The sequence below is a fragment of the Metarhizium brunneum genome, chromosome 3 (assembly GCF_013426205.1).
Source record: "Metarhizium brunneum chromosome 3, complete sequence".
Classification (NCBI taxonomy): Eukaryota; Fungi; Ascomycota; class Sordariomycetes; order Hypocreales; family Clavicipitaceae; genus Metarhizium; species Metarhizium brunneum.
Window position 1 is genome coordinate 3,526,677 of NC_089424.1, and position 23,300 is coordinate 3,549,976.

The following is a 23,300-nucleotide window of genomic DNA, read 5'->3' on the forward strand; positions in this document are numbered from 1 at the left end:
AACTCCTGGACCTTACGATTATGGATGTCAGAATCCCCACTTTGTTGGAGAAACATACAAAGTTAGCAGGTGCTCCACGATTAAGTTTTAGAAACTATATCAAGCATATTCCCCAGTCGTTGCATCTGGTCTAGTCCCGGCTGTATAGTCCGGTATAGTCCACGGCATTGTGAACAACCCACATGGACCTCCCTGCAATCTATGCCTGCCAAGACAGGAACACCAGACGCATGAATCGTGTGCTTCCATGTTCTTAATACTGGTGGCGAATTCTGCATTCTTGATCTCCCTAGAATGCGCGATTTCGTAGCAGCGAGGACGATGCTCGTATGATGGTCAGCCAAGCGGCTTGTTTACCGGCCGGCCGACCCCTGTGCTGCATTCACGACGATAAAAGGGGGCTGGCTCGTTGCATCCGGAGTAGACCAGACCTTGACCCTACTAGTACGGAGTGTCATGCCGAACTATACCCAGGGTCCGCGGTATTGCTCGACATTCCTCCAACAAGCCGGGCTCCTGTATGAAACAGCCATCTTGGGTCCTGGCCTTGTTAGGCTCTAGCCCTATGCTGATGGTTTAGATGTGTTTCTGCGTCTTTTGCCGGTGTTTGACCAGGTTTTTCATATTCTTTTGATTAGATGGACTGGAATGGCAACCTAATCCCGAAACTCAGCAACAACAGGTGCTGTGGCTAAACTGCTTGACTGCGAGATGAAGCTGCCTTGTTTAATATCCTCCAGCACCCACGCCATTCTAATCAACTCTCAACTTGGTATTCGAGTAATCAAGGGGTTAAATTTTTTTCAGACTTTAGCATTATTCTCACGGGTCCCTTTGTATATGGATATCATGTGTATATCACGAATTCGGTGCAGAAGACTATAGGGGGCCCATGACTCAAGTTTCTGCCCCAATGACAAGTGGATTGATGGTAAAACATGGCGTTAAAAGATGGACCATGGTAAGCGGATTTGAGGCGTCATCCGTGCTTTGCTTGGCCATGAGCGCCCACGAGGAATAGGGACATGACATGATACTCGTTCACATGGGAATAACGACTTGCCAAGACGACAAGATTGCCTCGTTTGTGCCAAATCCCGAGGGCGGTCCGGAGTTTATTGCAGGGCCTGTTCTGTCCATGACCCCAGAATGGTTCAAGTCGCCGTTGAAGTAAGCCCAGTTTCGCATTTGTCATGGTCCCGCGCGGTTAACTCCATGAATAGTTATGTCTGATTGGTTCAAGCCGCGACGTGCATCGAATGATGGAATAGAGAAATTCTCGTACAAGCACTGCATGGACAGCCGTTGGTTATCTCGATGAGTCCATCCATCCTTGTGATGAAAGTTGGCAGGTTGTAATGATATAATTTCTTGTCTCGACTGAGTGTATGTTCAAGCCACTCGGTCGTCTTGCTATTTGCTAGTCACTTTTCATCTAAATACCACACGTCCATATATATCTGCCCGGCTACATGGGCATCTGATGACGCAAATTAAAGTCATATCAATATCTCATGACTTTTCGATCTAACGGATCCATCCCATGTACCTCCATGGCAGCACAATTCCAGCCACCGCAGCCGTAACCCCAGTGAACAAGATCAACGGCCCGTAGCCGCTACCATAGCCCGCATACGCCTCGCCTTTCCAAAGCATGTGCTCAACCAGAGCCTGGCTCAGTGGCCCGGACAAGACGCCTCCGATTCCCCTGCCAGCAGCAAGCACGGCCATGACCATGACGGGGTCGATGTCCTCGCACCGGTACTTGGCAGAAATGGTGTTATCTGTCGTAATCTGCCGCATAAGGCCCGTCCAGGCAGACGTGTACGATCCCGCGAATAAGCCATAGAAGCCGCAGTACGTGAGCAGCAGCGGAATCGACGTTGTGAATCCCCATATGAGGAACGTTGCCAACGACGCGCCAACGGTCGCGATGAACAGGCAATTCGCGACGTGAAGGTGGTCTGATAGCCATCCCATACTCGGACATCCCACGGTCGATGCGAGGTTGAGAAGCAATACCGTGGCCGCGGCTGGAAACTCGCCAGAGCCAAGCACCGATCGAGCATACGTCGGTAGGTATATGCTAGGAAGGAAAAACCCCAACGCCTGGACACTATTCGCCAGCATGTGCAGCACGAATGTTTGGCTGAGGGCGAACCGGAAGTTGAACGGGTTGATGTGCCTCTTTTGGAGTTGAGGCGGGATCCGCGGTTTGATAAAGTACACCAAGGGCAGGGTCAGGGCCACGAGACCCGCGGCGCAAAAACGAAGCGTCGTCCGGAAGCCAAACCTGCCCAGGAGGAATTCCAAAAGGAACGGGAGTATCGAGCCCGAGAGCCCGGTACCAGCCCACATGATGCCGTAGGCCATGCCCTTGCGTTTGTCAAACCACTCGTTGAGGTAGGCGACGCACGGGCAGTACGATAGAGAGCTGCCGATGGCGAACAGCACACCCTGCGTCAAGACGAGATGAGGAACCTTGGTCGAAAACGAGGCAGCGATGAGCGAGAGGCACATGATGAGCACACCTACTACCGGTGACCATGTGCTAAGTCGAGGGTATTGCCGCTGGATGCCCATGGAAAAGGGCATGCCCAAGTACATGATGCCCTGGTCTATTTGTTAGCATCATGAGCTACACCAGCCTCAGGTGATGATGGGGCGTGAACATGCCGTGGCACATGTGGCGACCGCTGGGAGCCCGGCGGCATTTTTGAACGGTTCGTGTGTGCTGTAGTACGCTTGAAACACTCCATAGGCACCGGGGAATCCTTTGTCTGTGAGTTAGCAGGATGCGTGTAGAGAATATAAACATCCACATCTACTTACCCAGAGCCAACCCTTCTATCATAAACGACGCAGTCAGGAATAGCCAGGCGTGAGAGCCTCGGTCCGCAGGCCGAAAGAATGGATTCTTTTCCGTCCACAGCTCATCTCTCTCGGCGTCAGAAAGTGATAATAAACTGTCATTTCTACCCTCCTTGTCGGTCAACGATGCCGTCGAGCCCATGGTTTCTGGAGATGGAAAGCTATTATATCTGGTGAAAGTCTCAGACCGTGTCAGGCCAACAGAGAAAGCGCCGACTTTTCAAGGCAAGAGTTGCCAAACTCATCAATAGCGTAGTTGTGCTTTCTTTTATTCAGCCCAAGTGGTCTGCCCGTGATAGACATGTGAGTCCATGATCAACATTGGAATGACGAAGAATGTGAGACATGACACCTGTAAAGGGTTCCTTGGTGATGGCAAGTCCTGGGCTGGAATTTGGAGCTTCGACAGGTCCTCATCCTGTGACAGTAGCATCACGATGTCAAGGTAGTTTCAGTAATGGCCCACAGGAGCTCCAAATGAGCTGCCTTTTGCTAAAGGGAGAGGAAATGCCCAACTTGGGCGTCATTCCTGCCAAACTGGGTAGCGCCAACTGTTGTCTCAGAAATAGCACAGATTGTTGTCTCATGGTCTGTTTCATGCCCTAAATGGCTGGCCAAGTACGAACAGGTGGGAGAGATCCACAAATGTGACGAGACTCTGTCTTGAATAGGAATTCTGCCCGCCTCATGCTCCGTCTGATTTATACGACTGGCCGTCCTGCGTACCTGGTGGACAATGAGCGTTGACGTTGGGCACGCCTTTTTTTTTTTGTAGTTTTCATGGCAATTCCTGGTCAGGGCAGAGACATGACATGCTGATATGGATTGTTTCTTGGTTTTACAGATGATAGGATCCGGGTTCGTATCACTGATCCACGTAGGACTTGGTAGCAATGAAACCTCATGTGTTGCATTATCTCGTGAAAACCCACGCTCACAACACAAGAGATGATAAAAAATCTTGGTGATAGAATCTAGACTTGGTTTTCGTCTTGTGATTGGTCGATTATGGACTGTTGACGATGCCTCGGTCGGCGAGCGGCGGATTTGCATGGCAAATTCCAGCGGGTGGCTGGGGTTGGTAGCCGGCGTCGCATTGGCGGGATGAAGGGGTTTTTATATGTCATCGGTGTAATTGGGACCCAGAGTTTATTATCATGTGTGCTTGAGGCCATCGTAGATGTAAAATTCGGCAGACCTCGTGCGGCCGGTCCGCTCAGTGAAGACATCACCTGCAGAGCAGCAAAACTACTAGAGGCCAATGGCGAAGAATGTGCTTTGTAAAAGCAGTTTCGTCGACTGATGTCGTCCTAGTACTCCTAGAGAGGATACAGTTAGCGTAGGTCTTTCTTTCCAATATGATCTACACCCCAGTGCTTTGATTATCATGGCTCCGACCCATCTGCCGTTGGCTAGCGGCATGATACGGCCACAATCAAGCCATGGCATCTTGGCCTCCTTTGCAGTTTCCATTGCTATCGATGCGAAAACAAAGGACTGACGATCTACGCGCACAGCCACCTCCAACAAATCTCCCAGCATCCCCTGAGCGGAGTTCCTCGGTAACTAGATTTGCACACCAACGTACATTCCTTCGGTACAGAATGAAAATCATCCTGAAACCTCTGGCCCTAAAACTTGGTTAACAACGGCTTTTGCTGGCATAACTCTGCCTGTCGTCGGCAGAACCCCAATGTTCAACTAGAAACATGTGCCAACCCGCTGTGGTCCAAGACCTCGCTCTTGATACTACTTTGAAAATGAGGTATTCTGGTAAACCGTATTTGTACCATCAAATATCCTTTCTTGGAGATGGCTCCCTGCGTACACAAGCGTTGGAGCGAGCTGTTGTAAGCAGGAGATCAAGTTGGTTGCTAGCATTTGAAATTGTAAACATGTCCAAGAATAACACAGCCCTATCTTCTAGATTAGCAAGTTGTACAAGGTAAAATATTGTTTCTGGTGCTAGTTACCATTGCAGATAGCCAGCGTTCCCATTGTCTTCTCGTTTTGAAATCCCGAGACACCGAAATACGAGTAGAGACAAACAAGGCACTCGACGCTGACAAACAGGTCTCTGTGGCCGCATACATTTGTGTGTAATTGGTCCAAGCATCTTGGCCGGTACCGAAATTTCGCCCAGAACGGTGAATGAGACAAGATCATTTACTTTATGTAACGGAAATGCAGATTGTATGGGGGGAAGATGTAACTCACCATTCCAGGTTGCGATGACTTCTGGTGCTGGTGCCGAAATAGCCGAATCTGGAGATGTATCGCCTGCGAAGCACCAAGGAGAACTATGTATGCTATAAGCCATTGATACGATTAGGCCGGCTTGACTGTGCGAGGCGATCCATGAAAAGTCCACGATGGCGGGTTTGAATGAAGTGAGACTATCAAACAAGCCCCATCCAGAGGCCGCGACGATGAAAATTCAAGATGGTGATTGTAGATAGTAATAAAGAAGGAGAGAATTTTATGCTGCTCAAAGCGTGATATCCGACAATGCACCGGGGTTAAGGACCGTAGCGTGATAAAATAGCCCAGCACGGTAGCGGAATCTTGCAATTGTCGTCCGTAAGGAGTGACAGATACCCGAGAGTCAGATGTAAGTTTTTGGCTGTTTATAGAAAAATATCTGGTTTGTATTTTCTCACATACCTAGGAAAGGGCTCCAGAGGCATGAAAAAAAAATACTAGCATAAACAGGAGTGTGCACCGGCCTTTGAAAAAGGCCATGTTTATGTAGACATCATGGAGACGTGAGGATCGTTGGAAAGCTGGCTCAAGCGCCGAAGAAGCGTTAGGGTTAGGGTTAGCCACAACCCTCGTCCGCCAGGAACATGACTTGTCCTGTGGAGCATCACCGTCTTCAATACGAGGACCACAAGCTAATAAACCGAGCGTCTGAAAACTGGATCCAGGGGAGGGGGCTATGCGAACATGGGACCTCATCATGGCAAGATACAGAAGACAGTCACCAGACGCTTCTTCTTCTTCATCATCGCCCGTCGCCAAAAGTTCGAACCCTCGCTGCAGCCCGCTGCACATCGCGGCTGCATGAGTCACCCACAGCGCGATGCGCCCGTGGCCCAACCTCGTCGCCGCCCTCGCCTTGCCTCTCTTCCCCTGGTGCTGTCACGGCGCCTGGCTTCAAGGCGCCTGGGTGAGAGACGCCTGGGTCAGAAAGTATCCCTGTGGCCCGTTGCGACCCGACTTCCCGGCGCCAGACACGCCCTTCTGGATCGACAGCCTGCGCGGCAGGTTGGACACGCTCGACGGCTCGACCCAGCTGTCGCTGTCCATCCTGGGCGTGCACAATACATCGACCTTTAGTTGCCTGGATCTGGATGTGGCCAGGTTCGAGGAGGCGCTGGGCCTCGAGGTGCTCGGATATCCCGTCGGGCGTGTTGGACGCTTTGGCCTGACATGTCCTCTGCCCATCGACGATGCCCTCACTCCGTAAGTATTTGACGCACGTGGCAGCGACTTGAGTTCTCGTCCAGTCGGCTGATTTGCCTAGTTTCGACGGCTACCGCTTCTCAAGCTTCGACATGGTCTACCTCCTCAACCACACCCATCAGCTGCAGAGCCTCGTCGCCGAGTTTCGCGTCCACCACGTCGAGAGCGGCCGCGAGATGGACTGCGCCGTGGCCAAAATCACGCCGCGCATGGGAAACCCTGCGTCGGCTGCCTTGGCGTACCTGCCCGCCGGCGTCATGGCCCTCGTCGGCGTGGCTTCGTGGCAAACCCATCTCGGCGAGCTGGCAACCAACCCGCTCTTCGAATATGGTTCCGCCATGGCCGGCCGCAGTCTTGTCTGGGAGACGGTCGTCGATGTGGCCGACTACCTGCGCCATCTCCAGTTTGTCTTTCTCTCGGCCTCCTTGAGCATCGACTACCCGGGCTTCTACCAACCCGTCGTGAGCAAGATTGCCTGGTCATCGCTGCTGTTCTGGAAAGGGCCCATCAACCACGGCTTCACCCATCAGAGCGTGCAGGAGGGCATGTATATCAACAACGCGTCCTACGGCCTGGACTACATGGCGCAGGTGCTTGGCTTTCCGCGCGTGCCTGACAGTATGCTGAATGCCTTTATCAACCTGCTGCTCGTCGCCTCCGTCCTCTTCTTCATCTTGGCCGTCTTGTACCTGTTGACATCACGACAAGGCCAGGGGACGCCTTGGCCTGAGCTCCTCCAAATGGCCGGGGGCATGACTGTCGGCGCTGTCCTGTCGCTCTTCAGCTTCCCTCTTGTGACGTACATGTCTGATGAGATGATATTCGTCGGCTACCTGCCCAACTACCGCATCGCCTTGGCCGTATTGACCCTGTTGATTCTTGTCTGTGCAAACTATATCATCTCGCACCGTTTCGGCAATCGTCGACGGCTGAAGACGACATCTCATGCCGAGTCGTCTCGCGATTGCCCTATAGTATTCGACTCCAGCCGGTTGTGGGCATACGTCTCGCACAATCTGCCGCAATCTATACCGCTCCTGCAAGCAATTGCCATCGGAGCTCTGCAAGATTTTGGCACGGCACAATTACTCGTACTCACTGGCAGTGAAACCGTATTTCTCCTCCACGCCATTCTGCAGCGAAGCGCCAAGTGCAAGTTCCTCTGCTCAAAAACCGTCTGGTGTTCCGTCGTCCGCCTGGCGACCATCTCCTCGCTCAGCATCGCCGTTATAAGCGCCGCAAGCGAGGCCACCAAGCAATGGGTTGGCTATGCAATGCTCTGCCTTCACGGGATACTCATTGTGCTGGGCTTCTCTTGCCACGCAATTTGGCAGCTATATCGCGCAAACAAAAAAGGGGACCATCTGTCCCAAGAGGCCTACTTGCTAGGCTCTCACAGCAGTCATTCAAACGAACAAGCAAGTTTCCTCCGCAAACCCCCCTTTTCACCACAGAAACTGACCTGCTTAGACGTTGAACCTCGACGACCTTGGCTCTCACTTTGTCTGCGTGAACAGACAACTCCAGCGGCCCGAGACGCCAGATATACCCGACGAGAGACTGCGCAGTCTCCGAAACTACCCTCGCCCGGTCCTCAAGACATCGCCCGCGCCTCTCGAAGATACCGAGGGGCAACCTACCCTCCCCTCGGCGGCAGCAGACGCAGACCTCCAGCTAGACTTTTCTCCGTTTTACCGAAAACCAAGGTCCCGCAACGCGACCCCCTTGTCGCACCTTGATTCCTCCAGCCAGTCTTCAAGATCGACCGCCCCGTCGCCCACGCCAACCAGCGAATCCGATCCAGAGTCGGGCGCTTCTTCCCAACCCGGGCGGAAGTCGCACGAAACCCTCGACGCGCTCCTAGAAGCATCCCTGCCCCCAGACGTGGACTACTCCGTCAGAGAATCGGATCGCTTCTACGGTCGACCCGTGAGCGGCTCGGCCAACCCCGCGGTGACGCCGGGGGCGGCGGGCTGCCCTTCGAGCAGGCCTGTGCACGACGACTGGAGGCACATGATTCCCGAGGTTTTCAAACCCCAGAAGAAGGAGAAGGGGTTCCAGGTCGCGAGGCCGCCGCGGCCGCCGCAATAATGTTGGAGGGGTGGAGAGGGTATGACGAGCCGCGGCTAAAGGCCTGCCACGTGGGCTGAACCGTGAATAGTATATATGTTTGCATAGATGAAATAAATGTATATAAATTGCAGCATTTGCAAAACCTGGCCATTGTGGAGGGAGATACGAGCGACACGTTGGTATAGCAGTTGAGCGCAAAATGCATCAACTCTAGACAGGACGCTGTTGCATATGCGTGTTGGGCTTCTGACTTGCTTCCTTGTTAGCTTCTGGAGAATTCCCCATACATCTGCTCTGTCTAGCTTAATGAGTCGAGTAAATTCAAGCACCGGGAACATTGACATTTCTTGGCCCCCATGGTAGCCAAGGCGACAAAACCTTGAAGAGACTGATGTTTAGCTGGACAGTTTCCGGGGTTCCCAAAGAGATGGGACGATCATCTTGCTGGCGTTCCTGCACTGCCAAGGAAGGAGGCTGCAGACGACAGAAAAAGCAGCATTTTTGCCGAGAGTCACCACAAGGGTTAGGGTGGGGGTTAGGGTTGATGGATGATGGAACTACCCGGAATGCGAGTTACCTTCCATCACGATATGAACGCTGTGCCTTGTAAAGACGGCTTCCACGCCTTGCGAAACTAAACACAGAATAGAGTCTTAAATCTTTTTACTCGGCAACTAGAGAGCCTACCCTAGAACCAAACTGGAGCATCATGGCCAGCTGGTGACCCCCGAAGTTCATGATGGTGCGTGCACCCGCAGACGCCAAATTCTCTAATTCCTGAGCTGCCCTCGCAAAACGATAAAATTAAAAATCTAATAATGAGTATGGTACTAGAATATAATACACTTAGTCGAGGCTCTGGGCCTCACACATCTTTTTATACATGCCCCCCTGGGCAAGCAGCTCCTCATGCGTCCCCATTTCGACAATCTTTCCCCCGTAAAAGACGCAAATCACATCCGCATCCTTGATAGTTGACAACCGGTGGGCAACTGCGATTGTGATTCGGTCCCCTTCTTGGGCTGCTTCAGCGAGAGCACTCTGTACAATTTTTTCGCTCTCCGTGTCAAGAGCACTTGTTGCCTCGTCCAGCAGCAGGACTTTGGGATTTCGGATGAGCGACCGCGCAATGGCGATGCGTTGTCGCTGGCCGCCGGATAGCTGAGTGCCGTTTGAGCCGGCAGCCGTGGACAGGCCGTCGGGCAGGGAGGAGACAAAGTCCCAGGCATTGGCGGAGCGGAGAGCGGCTTCAATTTGGGCATCGGCGACGGTGGTGCCGACGGTTGTGGGGGGTTTCGGTGAAGAGCTCGGGGAGGGGTCGTCGATGCCAAGGGCAATGTTTTCTCGGATGCTTCCTTGGAAAAGCGTTGGTTCTTGTTGTACGAGAGATACCATTTTTCGGTATAGGCGAGGGTTGAGGGTCGTCAAATCGTCACCATCTATGTAGATGTTGCCGGTGGATGGGTCGTAGAATCGCTCGAGCATGGCAATCATGGTGGATTTACCACAGCCTGAAGCGCCTACAAACGCAGCAAACTGGCCTTTTCTGATCTGCAGACTGTGAGAATAGTGCCATCGACGGCCCCGACCGCGGTCTTACTTACCTCAAGATCAACTCCTCGCAGTACTTGGGTATCTGGTCGCAGGGGGTACGAAAAGCGAGCGTGATCCAGAACAATAGGACCGCCAGACTTGGGCCCCTTGTCCTGGTTTTCGGTTGTTTCTTGAACAGTGGGCTGTAATTCATGTAGCCAAAAGATGTAGTTGGCGGCATTCTTGCCCTTTGTCATGCCTATGTGCTGGGTCAGTACCACCATTTCACACCGCTTGGACGAGACGTACTGGTCGAGAATTGGAACAATTGTGTGGTAGCTTGCCCGGAAAAGAAGACACCCATAAACGTAACAAAAAAGTCAAACATGGAGATTTCCCTAAACGACACAAGCCGACATCCGTACCTGGTCAAGTTAGCACATGGTCAGATACGATTTTTCACGGCCTGCGGTAGCTCACCAAAATCCCAGCGCCATGAACCAGTACTCAATCGACTGTGTCAAAGCAAACCAAACCATCATGCTAAACAACGGCTTAACGGATCCACTGACCGCATGCTCGAGCTCAGTCAAGTACTTGTCCAAAACGGACTCTTCAATCGCCAATGAGGATACAGTCCGAATAGCCGTTACGGCCTCTGATGCAATTGCCGCGCTATTGGAGTTGCGCTTTGAGATTGCCCTATCCAGCTTTGCGTCAAAGCGAATCTTGAACCATCCAGAGCCGACGAACGGCGGAAGCCCAGCTAGCACGACTACTAGACCCAGCTTCCAGCTATAAGCGATGCCCAGGATACTACAGGCAAGAACATTCAGTACGGCAATAAGAATGAGACCAACATTGAAGCCCATAAGTTCGAGGATGGCTTGTGGGTTGGAGTCGACGCGGCTTGCAAGAGCACCAGTGTTGTTCTCTGTGCGGTCAAAGAATTGGAGATCTTGCCGTAGCATGTCGTTGAAGGTTTGCCTCCGAAACCTATGAGAGAGTGTCTAGGCTAGTCAATACCATGAAGAGAGATGGGTGGCGGCTCAGGCATGACGTACCTGAGCGACAATATTGGTAGTGTACCCAAGAATAAAGTAAGAGATAAAGCAACCCACGGCTAGTACAATAAACATGGCGGCGAAAAAGTTGCCTCTGTCAACCATTGCCGAACCAGTTAAGGTAAAAACATTTGTGACGTTGGCAAGAAGCAGAGCCTGTCCAGGGAATGCAGCAGCTTTATACGTGTCAGTGCTCAGAACATACAGACAGAGACTAGTGCACTTACAAGCACCGGCACAGCCGAGGAAAACAAGTAAATATGTCCATCGTAGCTCAGGGGACTCTTTTACGAGGCGAAATATTACGGTGATAAACCCAAGCTGTTTATGCTTGTCATAGTCGTCGCGATCTTTTCGCATCTCCATTCGTGCTCGATCTCGAGTCGCTATCTTACTCATAGGTTTTGCGAGGTCAGCCGGATCGCCAGCAGTTACCTCGTCGTCTGTATCGTCGCTTTCCGAGTCAGATTCCGAAGGCTTGAGTGTCAGGTTTTGAATTTTGACCAGCTGAGCGTAAGCACCATCCTCAGCTAGCAGCGATTCGTGTGTACCCTGCTCAACGATGCGTCCCGCCTTCATGACGACGATGTTGTCCGCTTTGCGAATGGTCGCAAGCTTGTGGGCAATAACTATAGTTGTTCGACCCTTGGATGCTCGGTCCAAGGCCTGTTGCACTACGCCTTCGGCATGGGGATCCAATGCGCTGGTAGCCTCGTCAAGTAGCAGCACTTTTGGCTGCGACACAATGCTTCTTGCAATGGCAACACGTTGCTTCTGCCCACCGGATAGCAGTCCTCCGCGCTGACCGATTTGGGTGTCATATCCATCGGGAAGCTCAGTGATGAAGTCGTCTGCAAAAGCCATCTTGGCAGCTTCTTTGATCTTCTCCAGCTGGACTTCTTTTGGGGCGTCTTGCCATTCCGTGCCGATTAGTCCATAGGCAATATTCTCAAAAACTGAGCCTTGAAATAAGACAGGTTCCTGTGGGTATTAGTTGCAGCTCATTACATCCGAATCTAGCACATACCTGTTGTACGAGCCGAACATTCTTCCGCAGCCAATTGATGTTCAGATCCTTAATTTCTCGGCCATCAAGCTTGATGCTACCTGAAGTCAAATTATACCATCTCTCAATGAGGCCAATAATAGTACTTTTTCCTGAGCCACTTTGTCCCTGCAGCAAAATTTAGTCCAAGAGCCCCCGTATTGCGCAAAGGTCATACGAACCACAAGAGCAGTAACTTTGCCTGAAGGTATATCAAGGGTAAAGGCATCGAGAACATTGGTCCCCGGGCGAGATGGATATGAAAACGTAGCATTTTCAAGCTCAATGTGCCCCACCACGTCCGATGGTTTCTCGCCAGACTCGTCAAACGGATCAATTGCAGATTGTCGGTCGATAAGAGTGAAAAGTTGCGCGGCCCCAGAGGCAGCTCGCGTAAACTCGATAAAGTAAGGTGCAAGGGAAGTCAGGCTAACAGCGGCAATGACAACAGAAAGAAGCACACTAAGAATGTCAGGACCCCAATCTTCTATGTTAAAGTCAAGTCTGGCAGCACTCACGTGAAGACTTCACCACTAGACTGGATCTCTCCTCTCCCAAGCATATGGACACCCTGCCAAAATGCAAGTCCAAAGCCAAGATAGATGATGCAGTACTCGGACGAGAACAGTATTCCGAACAGCGGGGAGATTTTATTGCCCACTCGGTGCGCTTCGATGAGATACTCGTCAAACTTGTTCACCAAGCGCGACCTCATCTCAAAAGCATGAACGGTACGTGCGCTGGCCAGCACACCCTCCGCAAACGAATTAGCCTGTGCATAAATGTCAAGTATCTTGGTTTCCAGACCAGCCTCGATGATGCCCGTCACTGCCATGACAACAATAGTAGCCGGAGCAATGCACAGCGTAATGAGGGTTAGCTTCCAGTTTGTGGCAAACGCAACGATAAAGCCGGTTACGAAAGCCGACAGGCCCTGGAAGGTCAATCCAAGCTTTTCCGAGATGCCGCCCTGGATAAGACGGCCGTTTGTGGTGGCCTGCGTTGATATAGAGCCGCCAGTGCCGAGATCGAAAAAGGCAATTTCCTGACTTAGGGCAGCCTTGAGGTACGCATAACGAATATTTCGAACGATCCGATAAGCGTTGTATGTCAGAAGGGAGTTGTATGTGTAGGAAAGGACGAAACGTCCTATTCCTATATAGACGAAATATAACCTACATCGGCGCCGTTAGGTACATGTTTGACTTCGACTGTGAAGGGTGACGTACGCCAATGTCGAGGAGTCCCTTCGCATATCTGCACCCGTAGACTTTCCAGACGTGAAATCAGTCAATACTGTAACGAATCGACCAAAAACTAAATTTTGAAGAGCTATGGCAGCTCCAGACGCAATAGCGGCAAAGGTTGCAACGCCGAGGATGATGTACTCAGCCCTGCCAGCATACGTAAAGATTCTCTGCCATCAACAGTCAGCCTGAAGAGCGCCACAAGATAAATTTGATGGTTGCTCAGCTGTCCTACCATGTATCCGCCATGATCCTCCTTGGCCTCTCCAGGACCTTTCCGGTCAGTCTTCTCATCGCCCATGTCAACAAGCGTGTGTTTCTCTGATGCCGCATTTATCGACAGCGGATTCTGGCCTGCAACAGGCTGCACACCAATTGTATCAGTCATTCCGGCGATATGTGCTGCAAAACCTCTGCTACTGTTGAGATATAAAAACGGGGAGTTAATAGAATCTTTGGTCTTGGGCACTGGCCTTCAAACCGCCATCATCCAGGGTCACCGGACCGCAGTTTCACCAGTATCGGTACAAGTTGAGGAGAGCTGCAGCACCAAATCATCCTGGAGCATAGGACTACCGATTCGCATTTTATAGATGATGGTAAATACACGGTCTTTTGGACGCTTTCTCAGCATCGCAGAACCGCAAGGCGAGGTGCCAAGTGCCAAGACTGACTTTGATTGATCGAAAGTCGAGATTCTGTGACGGCTGGCTCCACCTAATAGGCGCAGCCACTTACTGCCCAGCAGTCTGAGGGTCAACAGGAGAGCCACACTGAAGATAAGGGCCAATGAGCAAGTGAGGCGCGTCAACTGGTCATTTAGGTCGTCGGGTCCCGCGCTGCCCGACAGGCCCGACTCCCGGATGACGCATCGCAAACCGCCAGTTGAGTTGACTGGCCCTGGAGTGTGCACGCGATTTCTGCCTTCTTCTACGCCCTTGCTGTGCTGTCATGATGCTCGCATAATGAGCGAGATAGTACTTGGCAGCATCCGTACCAAGTCTGCCGTCCTGCGAGGGTGGGCTGCAGATCGTCAATCAAGGCAATGTGGAGAATGAGGCGTTTTAACCTTGTTTTCCCGACAGACATGAACGCTATGCAATGCAACGACGTCGGCTTCGCATGCAGGAAACGAATCACAATCTCAGATTACATGCCGTATATTATTCGCTAATGTAGTGTTCAGGATATTGATACCTTGGAACGTTAAAGTTTGAGCATGGCACTATTCCGCTATCAAAAAACTCTGTGAAGCGCCCGGCGCCACGCTGGCCAGGTCTGAATTTCGGCCTGATAAGCACGAATTTGATCCCAATCGAGTTCACGTCGGCCAGTGTCAACATCAATCTGGTCGAGGCGCAGCCAGCCCGTGCGTTTCCAGACAAATCCTCCGGCCCAAAAAGCAATCAAAATAGGGAATGCCAAGTACGACTTGAAGAAGCCTTCGGCAGTGTTGAGGCCATCTTTTCCGGGAGGCGCAAGAGCAGTAAAGAACTGGCAAACATGTTAGTCAAAAGGTTGTCATTTAAATGGCGGAAACCACGAAGAAAATGGTAAATATACGAACCTGGGCCGCGAGAACCACAACACACAATACCAAGCCTATCCACGACCCCCACACGCCAAAGGCTGCTTGAAATGGAATCTCTTTAACGGAGTGGCCGTGGTATGTCCAGGCGGCTCGGAAACGGATGTGCGACACGCAGATGCCTCCCCATGCAAATAACACAGCTAAGCCTGAGATGGCTTGGAGCCACTCGAATACAATGGGACCAGACGAAGTCAGATTGACATAGGCCAAAGGACCCGTCAAAATAAGTGCAATAACGGAAAACAGAGGTCGCCCGGATCGATCGATGTATGTGAATATCTTGGGCGCATAGCCTTGTTGAGCGAGGGCAGTCAGGGTGCGAGATCCGCCAAACACAGCAGAAACACCAATAGAGAGGACCGATATCAGAATAATGGCATTCATGAGGTGATCGAGTCCACGGAGTTTAGCATAGAAACCGATAAGAACCCACGGAGACGCCTTGACATCAGTGTAGGCCGCGCTGGAAAGCAGACGAGGGTCATCTGCCGGAATAAGCAGGCCAACGAAGAACAAACCCAAGACGTAAAACAAGACAACTCGCCAAAAGACTTGCTTGATAGCACCAGGAACAGATTTCACCGGGTTAGACGTCTCTGCTGCAGCCAATCCAACTAGTTCGGTGCCGGTAAACGAAAACGCAGCAGTGACAAACACAGCGCAAAAGCCACGAAACCCGTTTTTAAAAGCGCCAGGATCGTACCAATATCTTGCCCCCCAGTATTCGTTGTATCTACCGTCCTTGGGGCCGCCACCAAGGACAAGAACAAGGGCGATGATCATGAATACAACGACGGAAACGAGTTTAATGGAGGAGGCCCAAAACTCTTCCTCGGCAAAGCCAATGCTGCCAAAAACATTGATTGCAATAACGGCAACAAGGAAGATTGTGATCCAAACGGCAACACTAGTTTTGTCGTCCCAGTATTCTATGACAAGACCACAGACCGTAAGTTCGAGCGGTAACACGACCAACCAGAGGAATAAATAGTTCCAGCCGACGGCAAAGCCAAACGAGGGGTCAATAAATCGACTCGCATATGTGTAGAAGCCGCCCGAGATGGGATACATGACAGCCAGCTCTCCAAGAGCAAATACTGCGCTCTCTTAGTATTGGTGCCAGACAAACCTCGATCGACCATTAAAGACTCACCAACGTTAAAGACCATGAAACCGACGATGGAGAAGCAGATCAGGATAGACGCGGGACCCTGGTGCCGTCAGAATGCATGTTCCAAATGGGCATCTCTTGTTCAGGGTTGCTACTTACGCCCTTGGCCAAAGCACTGCCCGAGCCAACAAAAAAGCCGGCGCCAATTGAACCGCCGATAGCAATCATGTGTAGATGGCGAGGTTTCATGGCCCGGTCTAGCTCGACTATGCCTCTTCCATAGTGACGCTTCTGGAACGACTTGCCATTGAGGCCGTTCCTGGTCCAAAAGTCCTCCTCGGCAAAGGTAGCCGCAAACTGAGGCCCGGATACGACCTTGCTGTCCGCATCAGCAGACTGGAAGGCCGGCTTCTCGCCGCTTCCTACGGATGTGGGTGCGTCCAGGTCGGACATGGTGGATCGTCGTGTAAGTCGGCCCAGCACCGAGAGAGGCCGTCGCCGGCAGTTGAGCGAATGCTACACAGAGTCCCGGAACCGAGACGACAAAGGGGCAATTGAGACAATGCAACCTGGGGACAACGGGACTGGGGCATTTCCCAGATTATAAACATGTCGAGTCCGCATCGGAACGCGAATATGCACACCACGATGGGCACCCCCCATGGCAGCGTGTGGATACAACAACGGGAGATTGCCCAGGTTGAGTCAGGAAAAGCGCAGCCAAACCTGCCGCGAGGAGCCGATAATCAAGGAAGGACTGACAGCGGAACGTCTTCCGGCCGACTTGCGCTCCTTGACAGCGGCGACAGCCGTTCTTACACCGAACTCGCTCCTCGAAGCATTCTGGCCCAACCTTATCCTCGAGCGGATTAGAGAGGGAGCCTGAAAGGGAGGGCGATAGGACAGACGAAGCAATTCTTCCTCTCGGTAATGCACCTTCAGATCAAGGGTTATTAAGCTTATTCCGAAATTGTTCCAGAAGACATGACGCAGAATCCGTCGAGTACGCCGACACGCTTCCACAGCGATGCTGACCGAATCCCACCGTTGAAGGATTGCCCAGCGTCGGCCCATCCCAGCTTTTCCTTATAGGTTTGGGGCCATAAAGTGGGTTTTGGCAAATTGTACGTTGCAAGATCAAGTTTGTTTCGGCAGACACAGCCCAAGCGATACCTCAGATATCAGCGCGGGCACATTCTCTGTGGAATTTTTTTTTTTCGTCTTTTGCTTCTGCCACGAGACACTTGCCGCATTCGTACCTTCAGACGCGGTCTCATTGGGGCAAAAGGCACACCTTCTGCCGCAGCCTCACGCATTCTAGAACGCGTTGGTGCATGTCAATGCTACTTGGTGGCTTTCTTTGCAGATTGCTCCGATCAGCCTCCGGGTACCCATCCCAGTGGATACACTCGGAGCGGCAGCGGAGGACCAACAATGGATCCGTCCTTGATTGATGCCAAAAAGCCCGATCCAACGCCGAGGCGAGCCAGGGTGTTTTTCATGGTGTGTGGAATTCACCGCTGGGTGGCTCCGCTGGACCTCAGAGAAATGTTCTCGAACAGCACATGTGCCCGAAGGTGAAGTGGTGGAGGAGGACCGACGCTGTCAAATGATGGTCTTGGGACAGCAGGCAATGCCTCCCTGTGAAATAACGAATGCGCAGCCTGGATGAGTCTGTGCTGATGGGAGCACGGGCGCTCTTGGCATTCATATACGGAGTCAAGTATTACTTACGGAGTACTCTCTTGCTTTTGCCCCGTTTCATGGGTGGCTAGACGTTGGCTTGGCTGCTTGGAATCTCCCAACACTAATTATTTGCGTCCAGTTGTTTTTCCTGATAGGCGCTACGGTGTGAACGCATGGCGTGGCTTTAACTTGATGTCACTCGGGTTCCAGCATTGAAGTTTGGCGGTTTGTCTGAGAGCTCATACCGCATAACCCAACTGGACATTTGTTGCTCAAAGTGCTCTAATTGTGCTTCCGACTGGCATGGCCAATATGGTTCTATACCACGACAGCCTTGACCTCTTTGCTCTTTCTTCTCACAGCTCAGTCTCTGACACTATTCACACCAGCGCTCACTTGGATTGGCGGGATTCAGTTCCAAATGACCATGGAGCCACAATTTTGCAAATTGCCCAGTGCCAGATTATCTCGGTCCACATACCTAGCCCATGCCATGTGCAGGCGTCGTTCCACCCGTTGGTCGGACGATGCTGTGCCATGATGCCCCCGCGTTGTGATCCGCCTCGAGCCACGAGCCGATCCACCACCCCGCGAAGGAAATCTGCCCATGACAGACAACATCCTGGGTCGAAATCGAGTCTTTGTCCTGGTGTGAACGGCTTCCAACGGCAAAAGCCCTCGGAATGCCTCAAGGTTGGGCCATGGTCACTGGAAGAATTGATCCACCCCCGGAATCCCCCAGACCCAACCTCCGCGCAGTTGCTGATGGATTACAAAGTGACAGGCTGACGGTTCCACTAGGTTGATGACTTGAAGTCACCGTGTTGTGCTCGTGTTGGATTTTGGGTGGTGATCCTGGATGCCAAGCGCCAATCACTTGTTCGTGAGATTATTGGCTGCAGGGTTCGCCGAAATGGCTCGCGGGGTTTGATAGCTCACCGTAGCCAGAACAATGAAAAATGGCAGGCAACTTGTCAAACGATGATTTGGCTTATATATTGCCAACGGCTCCCGTCTCTTGGCCAGGGCCGAGGAGGAGAGATAAGCTCGTTGGACCATCGACAGCCAGCTGCCCTGTATAGACTGATGATACCACGTGGAAATATTCACTTTTTTCCGCCCTGTGAATCGTGTTGCTGCAAGAGCTTTATGGACATAGGTCCAGTCAACAAAACGATCGATCTCGCCAGGATTTACCTATCACAAAATTCGACAGCTTGATCCTTTAGATAACGTGGAATGCGTCCTTGACTGTATTACTCACTGCGGCTATCGGAGTTTACTCGCAGCTTCCTTGGGGCCAATGCTAGCAGATTTAGCATGCTAATCTAAGCCCGAGAAAAACACCTCTTGACTTATAGAAAGCCGGATTATCCAATTACACTCTGTCCATAGTATGCCAATCTACTTGGCCGGAAGCTCGCGCCAGCCAGGATCCGTCGTGGGCGCTGTTCAAGCGACCCCGTCCAGCCTCTTCGACGGTCCCCCACACGCCAGTCCAGCAGACGATATCTTGTTTTTAAGAAAAAAGCAAACAAAGGATGAGATTTACAAGACTCTACCGTCTCAATAATGATGTAGAAGAGCCTAATTTCACCCGGGAAACCCTACACTTAAGACATGATGATGACCCTTAATCATGGGGGTCCCATTCGCCGTTCTCAAAACGGATCCGCGTGCAGAAGATGGACCTAATCTGGTCGCCGTCGTCGGTCTCATGCAAATCGCGAATAGACTCGGAAACATTCGTGTAGAGAGCCGGGTTCAAGCAGTTCGCGTTGCTGAGTTGCCGCGTCAGTTGCGACCTGTGAAGTGGGCGGAAACGCAGCATGCCGACTTACTAGAGGTACACAGAACAGTTTACCTGGTCGGTAAAAAATTTGATGGATGATATCAAGGTTACCTCATCCCCTTCAACACTTTATTCCTCACCGTCAGCATTTGCTCACAGGCTCGATGGAATTGGAAAAGGCATTGCTTACAACTCCTTTGGAACTGCATAGCACTTGTCCAGATACGGCACGGTAGTCGAGAGTCCTTGCCAGTCTCTGTGCTCATATAGCGTAACCTAGAGGCAAATCAGGATGGGCTTTGTTGGCAACTGTCTGTGAGTCTTGGAGCTTGTTTGCTTACACCAATATTTGGGGTTTCCCCGGGGTCGGTTGCTGAGACGGCAGTTGCTACTGCCGTCATGAATAGTGTGATGAAGTTCATGTTGAGTGGTAAGGATATGGGCGCGGGATATATCGAAGGCTGATCTGATGGGCGGCCCAAATGCCACGTCCTTGAAGGGATCGAACTTGTGTTTATATACCCACGTGGAAGGACTAGCCAGCATGCTCGCTGTTCGAATTCAATTGGCATGTTGACGTGTAGACTACACACATCGCTCGTGCCCTAACCCTGTCCTACTACATGTTGGATCAAAGGTTTCCGCACGAAGGACCGGCCGGCAGACGTCATTGCTGCCCGGAGACGGGCGTACCGGGCTAGTCAATTTTGACACGTAATTTTGCTTATTGTCAATGAATCGATATTTGGCGCATACTGCAGTTTCCTACTAAATTCTTTCAAGATGGGACACTCAAGTTCAAGCTTATTCTCATCCACCGCGGGGTTCCTGGGCTTTCGTGGCATCATATGCCGACACGTTCCAAGGGAGGTCTTTTACAACTGCAATCTCAATGCTGTACTTGACGAAACGTTTGTGGGTTTCCACTGCAGATACGTGGCTTGAGTAGCGCTTGAGAGCCTTTGAAACCAAGTCTTTGGTGGTGGAAAGATGCGATGCCACGGTTTAGCATTGGCTTCGTTGAACCTTACGCCTCGCCGGCGCTAACGACTCTCCAAAAGGCAATCTCCCAGTCGGGACAGCGATGGATTGAGCCTGTCTCCACGGGGAAATGCTAAGTGTAGATCTGAATTACTTCCGAGAAACTGCAGCGTGTAGCAAAATGGACGAGTCGAATTCTTTTAAAGCCCACCGAGCCAGTATGATCAGATAATAAGGCCAGGTGAATAGTAGAAACTAACAAGAAGGGGGTTTACGCCACTCTATGACGTAGTAACTCGTCTAGCAGCGGGCAGCAGTCAGCCACTATCCCTAGAATTCCATTCATGCTCGCGCTCAGTCAAAAGAGGCGTAAGGGGTAGACGAGATGCAAATTCCACTTGCTTCTTGGCAATCCACCTTGAATGTACAAGCCACCCTCGTCGTCCAATTCACACTCTCCACTACAGTGTAGACATAGGCACCGTCTGGAGAATTTCGAAATAAAGGCACTTGGGTATAGAATGAATTTGTATTCAATGTAATACCAGCACGTCACCAAAGTCGAATACTCCAGTGCTATCTCCTTGCCTCGCCCCGTAGGCCATCGCGGCCAAGTATTCCACCAGACATGGCGTAACGATTAGAAACACCGACGGGCACACTCACCCAATCTGCTACTGGATGAACCATTGATCCTTGTGTTACACTGATTCATGTTATACATAGGGCGGCCCATCAGCACCAACCGAGAGACCGGCCGAGCAAAATCTTATAGTGCGGCGACACACAGCATGGAAGCTTCAGGCAGTACTTGGCTGGCGATAAATCGAGAAATTCCAGTATTATCCCTGTGACTATGCGTCCCGTACATACATTAGGACTCATTACGTCCTACTGGCTACCCCTGCTCAATCTGTCAATTGCGAACCGTCGACTGTAAAGCTTCACTTGAAACCCGTCACTACCCATTAACCGCGCCCACTCCAACCAAGCACAATACCAATACACCGCACGCATTCCACCTCTAGCTGCACTTCCGCTGCCACCCCGGAAAGAATGGACTTTCATCCAGAGTCTGCACAACCCAGTCCTTCTCAATCAACCCCATGTCCAGCTGTGCCCGCTCATACCTCACCAGCGCAGGCTTCACCACATGCTCCACATGCCAAGTCCCCTTGTACTTCATGATGCCCTCCTCCCCCTCATTCAGTATCTTAAGAACAAGCGACGGGATATAAGGCTCGTCAGCAAACTCACACAGAGGCGTATACAAGGCCTTGAAGTTGAAAACGACAGCTCCTGAGAGTGGCAGCCGACGCAACGTCTGCCAGTCAACCCGCAAGTAAACATCCTCCTCGCGAAGACAGTCACTCCTCGAGCCGCGATTGCCCCAGTCAGGATGGTCATCAGGCAAGAAGAGCGGCTGCCCAATCTCCAAGCCCCAGGAGCCTCTCTGGATAGGGCTCGAAGCCGGCATCTTGGTGAAGAACCTACAATCGAGGCGTTAGTGTCTGCAATCCCAGCAGGCGTGGGCACGCAACGCACCGGTCCATGCTAAACGCCAGCTTCTCCTTGTATCCGGGAACGGCGCGGTGGACGCCGGGCAAGCCCATCCCAATCTTCTGGCCGAGCTTCCAGCCGAGAGACGAGCAAATCACGCCGGCTCGCAAGTGGTAACGACCCGTCTTCTCGTCGCGCATCATGATTCCAAAGTCCTCTGGCAGATTTTCCAAGAGGACGTGAAGCGGTTCCGCTGCCGACACGTCGCGTGTCGTGCCGAGGATGCGGTTCACAAAATGGCCGTCCTTGACTTGGAAGTGCTGCGGGTATCTGGTGCCGAGGTATTGCAGGGCCATTTCCATGAGCTCCTTGCACGCGAGCTCTGATCCTGGCAGGGCTTGTAGGATTTCTTTGCCGTGCTGCGCGTACAGATCTCGGCGCTGGGTTATGCGCTCCCGGTAGGTGCTTTCCAGCTCGAGCCAATAATCCGCATCGAGTTTTGTAAAAGCTAATGTCGAGGCGGCACTCGTTAGACTCATCGATAGCTTGTGATTGATAGGCATCCATGTTACATACACATAGTTTGGTGATACGGCCATCGAAACGGCCTGTATGGTCTTGGTCGAGCAGTGTCGATGGTGAAGTTTTTGAGGGGCGTCGGGGCCGGAACGCCGGATAGCTTTGCATAGTCGGGGAAACTGCCCAGCGCCCTGACATCACCAACTGTGAAGCCACTATATAGGTTGGTTGAAGGGTCCGCAAGGCGGTAGTCACACTCCAGCTTCAAAAGGGGCTGTTTTGAGACGGATAAGGGCCCGATATTGTTGTCGGCGGTAGGGATGAGGTCATAGATGGTATTCCGCTGTGACGGCGGAAATATTTTAGAGTAGTCTGAGTCAGGGGCTGTCTCCGGCTTGGCGTTACCAGCTATCGGAGTCTCGCCATGGCCGATCGCTTTCTTCTTCCATATGTAGGCTTGGAATAGGTAGGCACAGACACCCACGGCCATTGCTAGAAGAAAATATAAAAACGCCATATCGATAACGGGCTACAGCACGCTTTGCTGGGCTGAGCAGCTCTTTTCTTCGACGATTCACATGGCATGCCAAGACTACATAAGTAATTTTTGTGTCGATATGTGGAAATGCGGCAGTCAAGTCGTGACCGGCTATGATAACCGCAAGTGGACATGGAAAGCGGCATGGAGGGAGAAACGCGGGGTAGAGCGGGAGTAAGCGAGCCAATGGCGGACCTTGAATGCTCGTGTAACTCACATGCGACGGCATGCCATGACGGCGTTGTTTTGATGTCAGCGGGTTCGTCTGGAGTTCCTGAACGTGG

The 23,300-nt window shown here is 51.8% G+C and overlaps 6 protein-coding genes across 6 annotated transcripts; 1 reads left to right on the forward strand and 5 right to left on the reverse strand.

Moving 5' to 3' along the window:
- Positions 1–1,527: 1,527 nt before the first annotated feature.
- On the reverse strand, positions 1,528–3,013 carry asaE_7 (MFS transporter asaE; the record flags this gene model as incomplete). The annotated part of the gene is made up of 3 exons (XM_014687087.2): positions 1,528–2,618; positions 2,673–2,774; positions 2,833–3,013. The coding sequence occupies 3 exons, from the start codon at positions 3,011–3,013 to the stop codon at positions 1,528–1,530; spliced, it is 1,374 nt and encodes a 457-aa protein (XP_014542573.2).
- Positions 3,014–5,953: 2,940 nt separating this feature from the next.
- G6M90_00g063100 (uncharacterized protein) lies at positions 5,954–8,427 on the forward strand (the record flags this gene model as incomplete). The annotated part of the gene is made up of 3 exons (XM_066130756.1): positions 5,954–6,336; positions 6,398–7,754; positions 7,807–8,427. The coding sequence occupies 3 exons, from the start codon at positions 5,954–5,956 to the stop codon at positions 8,425–8,427; spliced, it is 2,361 nt and encodes a 786-aa protein (XP_065986793.1).
- An 828-nt stretch (positions 8,428–9,255) lies between these two features.
- On the reverse strand, positions 9,256–13,686 carry mdr1_1 (ABC multidrug transporter mdr1; the record flags this gene model as incomplete). The annotated part of the gene is made up of 11 exons (XM_014687085.1): positions 9,256–9,960; positions 10,014–10,201; positions 10,252–10,367; positions 10,423–10,952; positions 11,007–11,182; positions 11,234–11,987; positions 12,034–12,180; positions 12,234–12,513; positions 12,570–13,226; positions 13,281–13,468; positions 13,534–13,686. 11 exons carry the CDS (start codon positions 13,684–13,686, stop codon positions 9,256–9,258), a joined length of 3,894 nt encoding a protein of 1,297 aa, XP_014542571.1.
- An 848-nt stretch (positions 13,687–14,534) lies between these two features.
- On the reverse strand, positions 14,535–16,453 carry inda1_0 (Amino-acid permease inda1; the record flags this gene model as incomplete). The annotated part of the gene is made up of 4 exons (XM_014687084.1): positions 14,535–14,792; positions 14,866–15,986; positions 16,043–16,100; positions 16,160–16,453. The coding sequence occupies 4 exons, from the start codon at positions 16,451–16,453 to the stop codon at positions 14,535–14,537; spliced, it is 1,731 nt and encodes a 576-aa protein (XP_014542570.1).
- A 2,866-nt stretch (positions 16,454–19,319) lies between these two features.
- On the reverse strand, positions 19,320–19,900 carry G6M90_00g063130 (uncharacterized protein; the record flags this gene model as incomplete). Its single annotated transcript, XM_066130757.1, has 3 exons — positions 19,320–19,467; positions 19,669–19,754; positions 19,820–19,900. 3 exons carry the CDS (start codon positions 19,898–19,900, stop codon positions 19,320–19,322), a joined length of 315 nt encoding a protein of 104 aa, XP_065986652.1.
- Positions 19,901–21,483: 1,583 nt separating this feature from the next.
- G6M90_00g063140 (uncharacterized protein) lies at positions 21,484–22,968 on the reverse strand (the record flags this gene model as incomplete). Its single annotated transcript, XM_014687083.1, has 3 exons — positions 21,484–21,949; positions 22,005–22,467; positions 22,536–22,968. 3 exons carry the CDS (start codon positions 22,966–22,968, stop codon positions 21,484–21,486), a joined length of 1,362 nt encoding a protein of 453 aa, XP_014542569.1.
- Between the last annotated feature and the right edge of the window lie 332 nt (positions 22,969–23,300).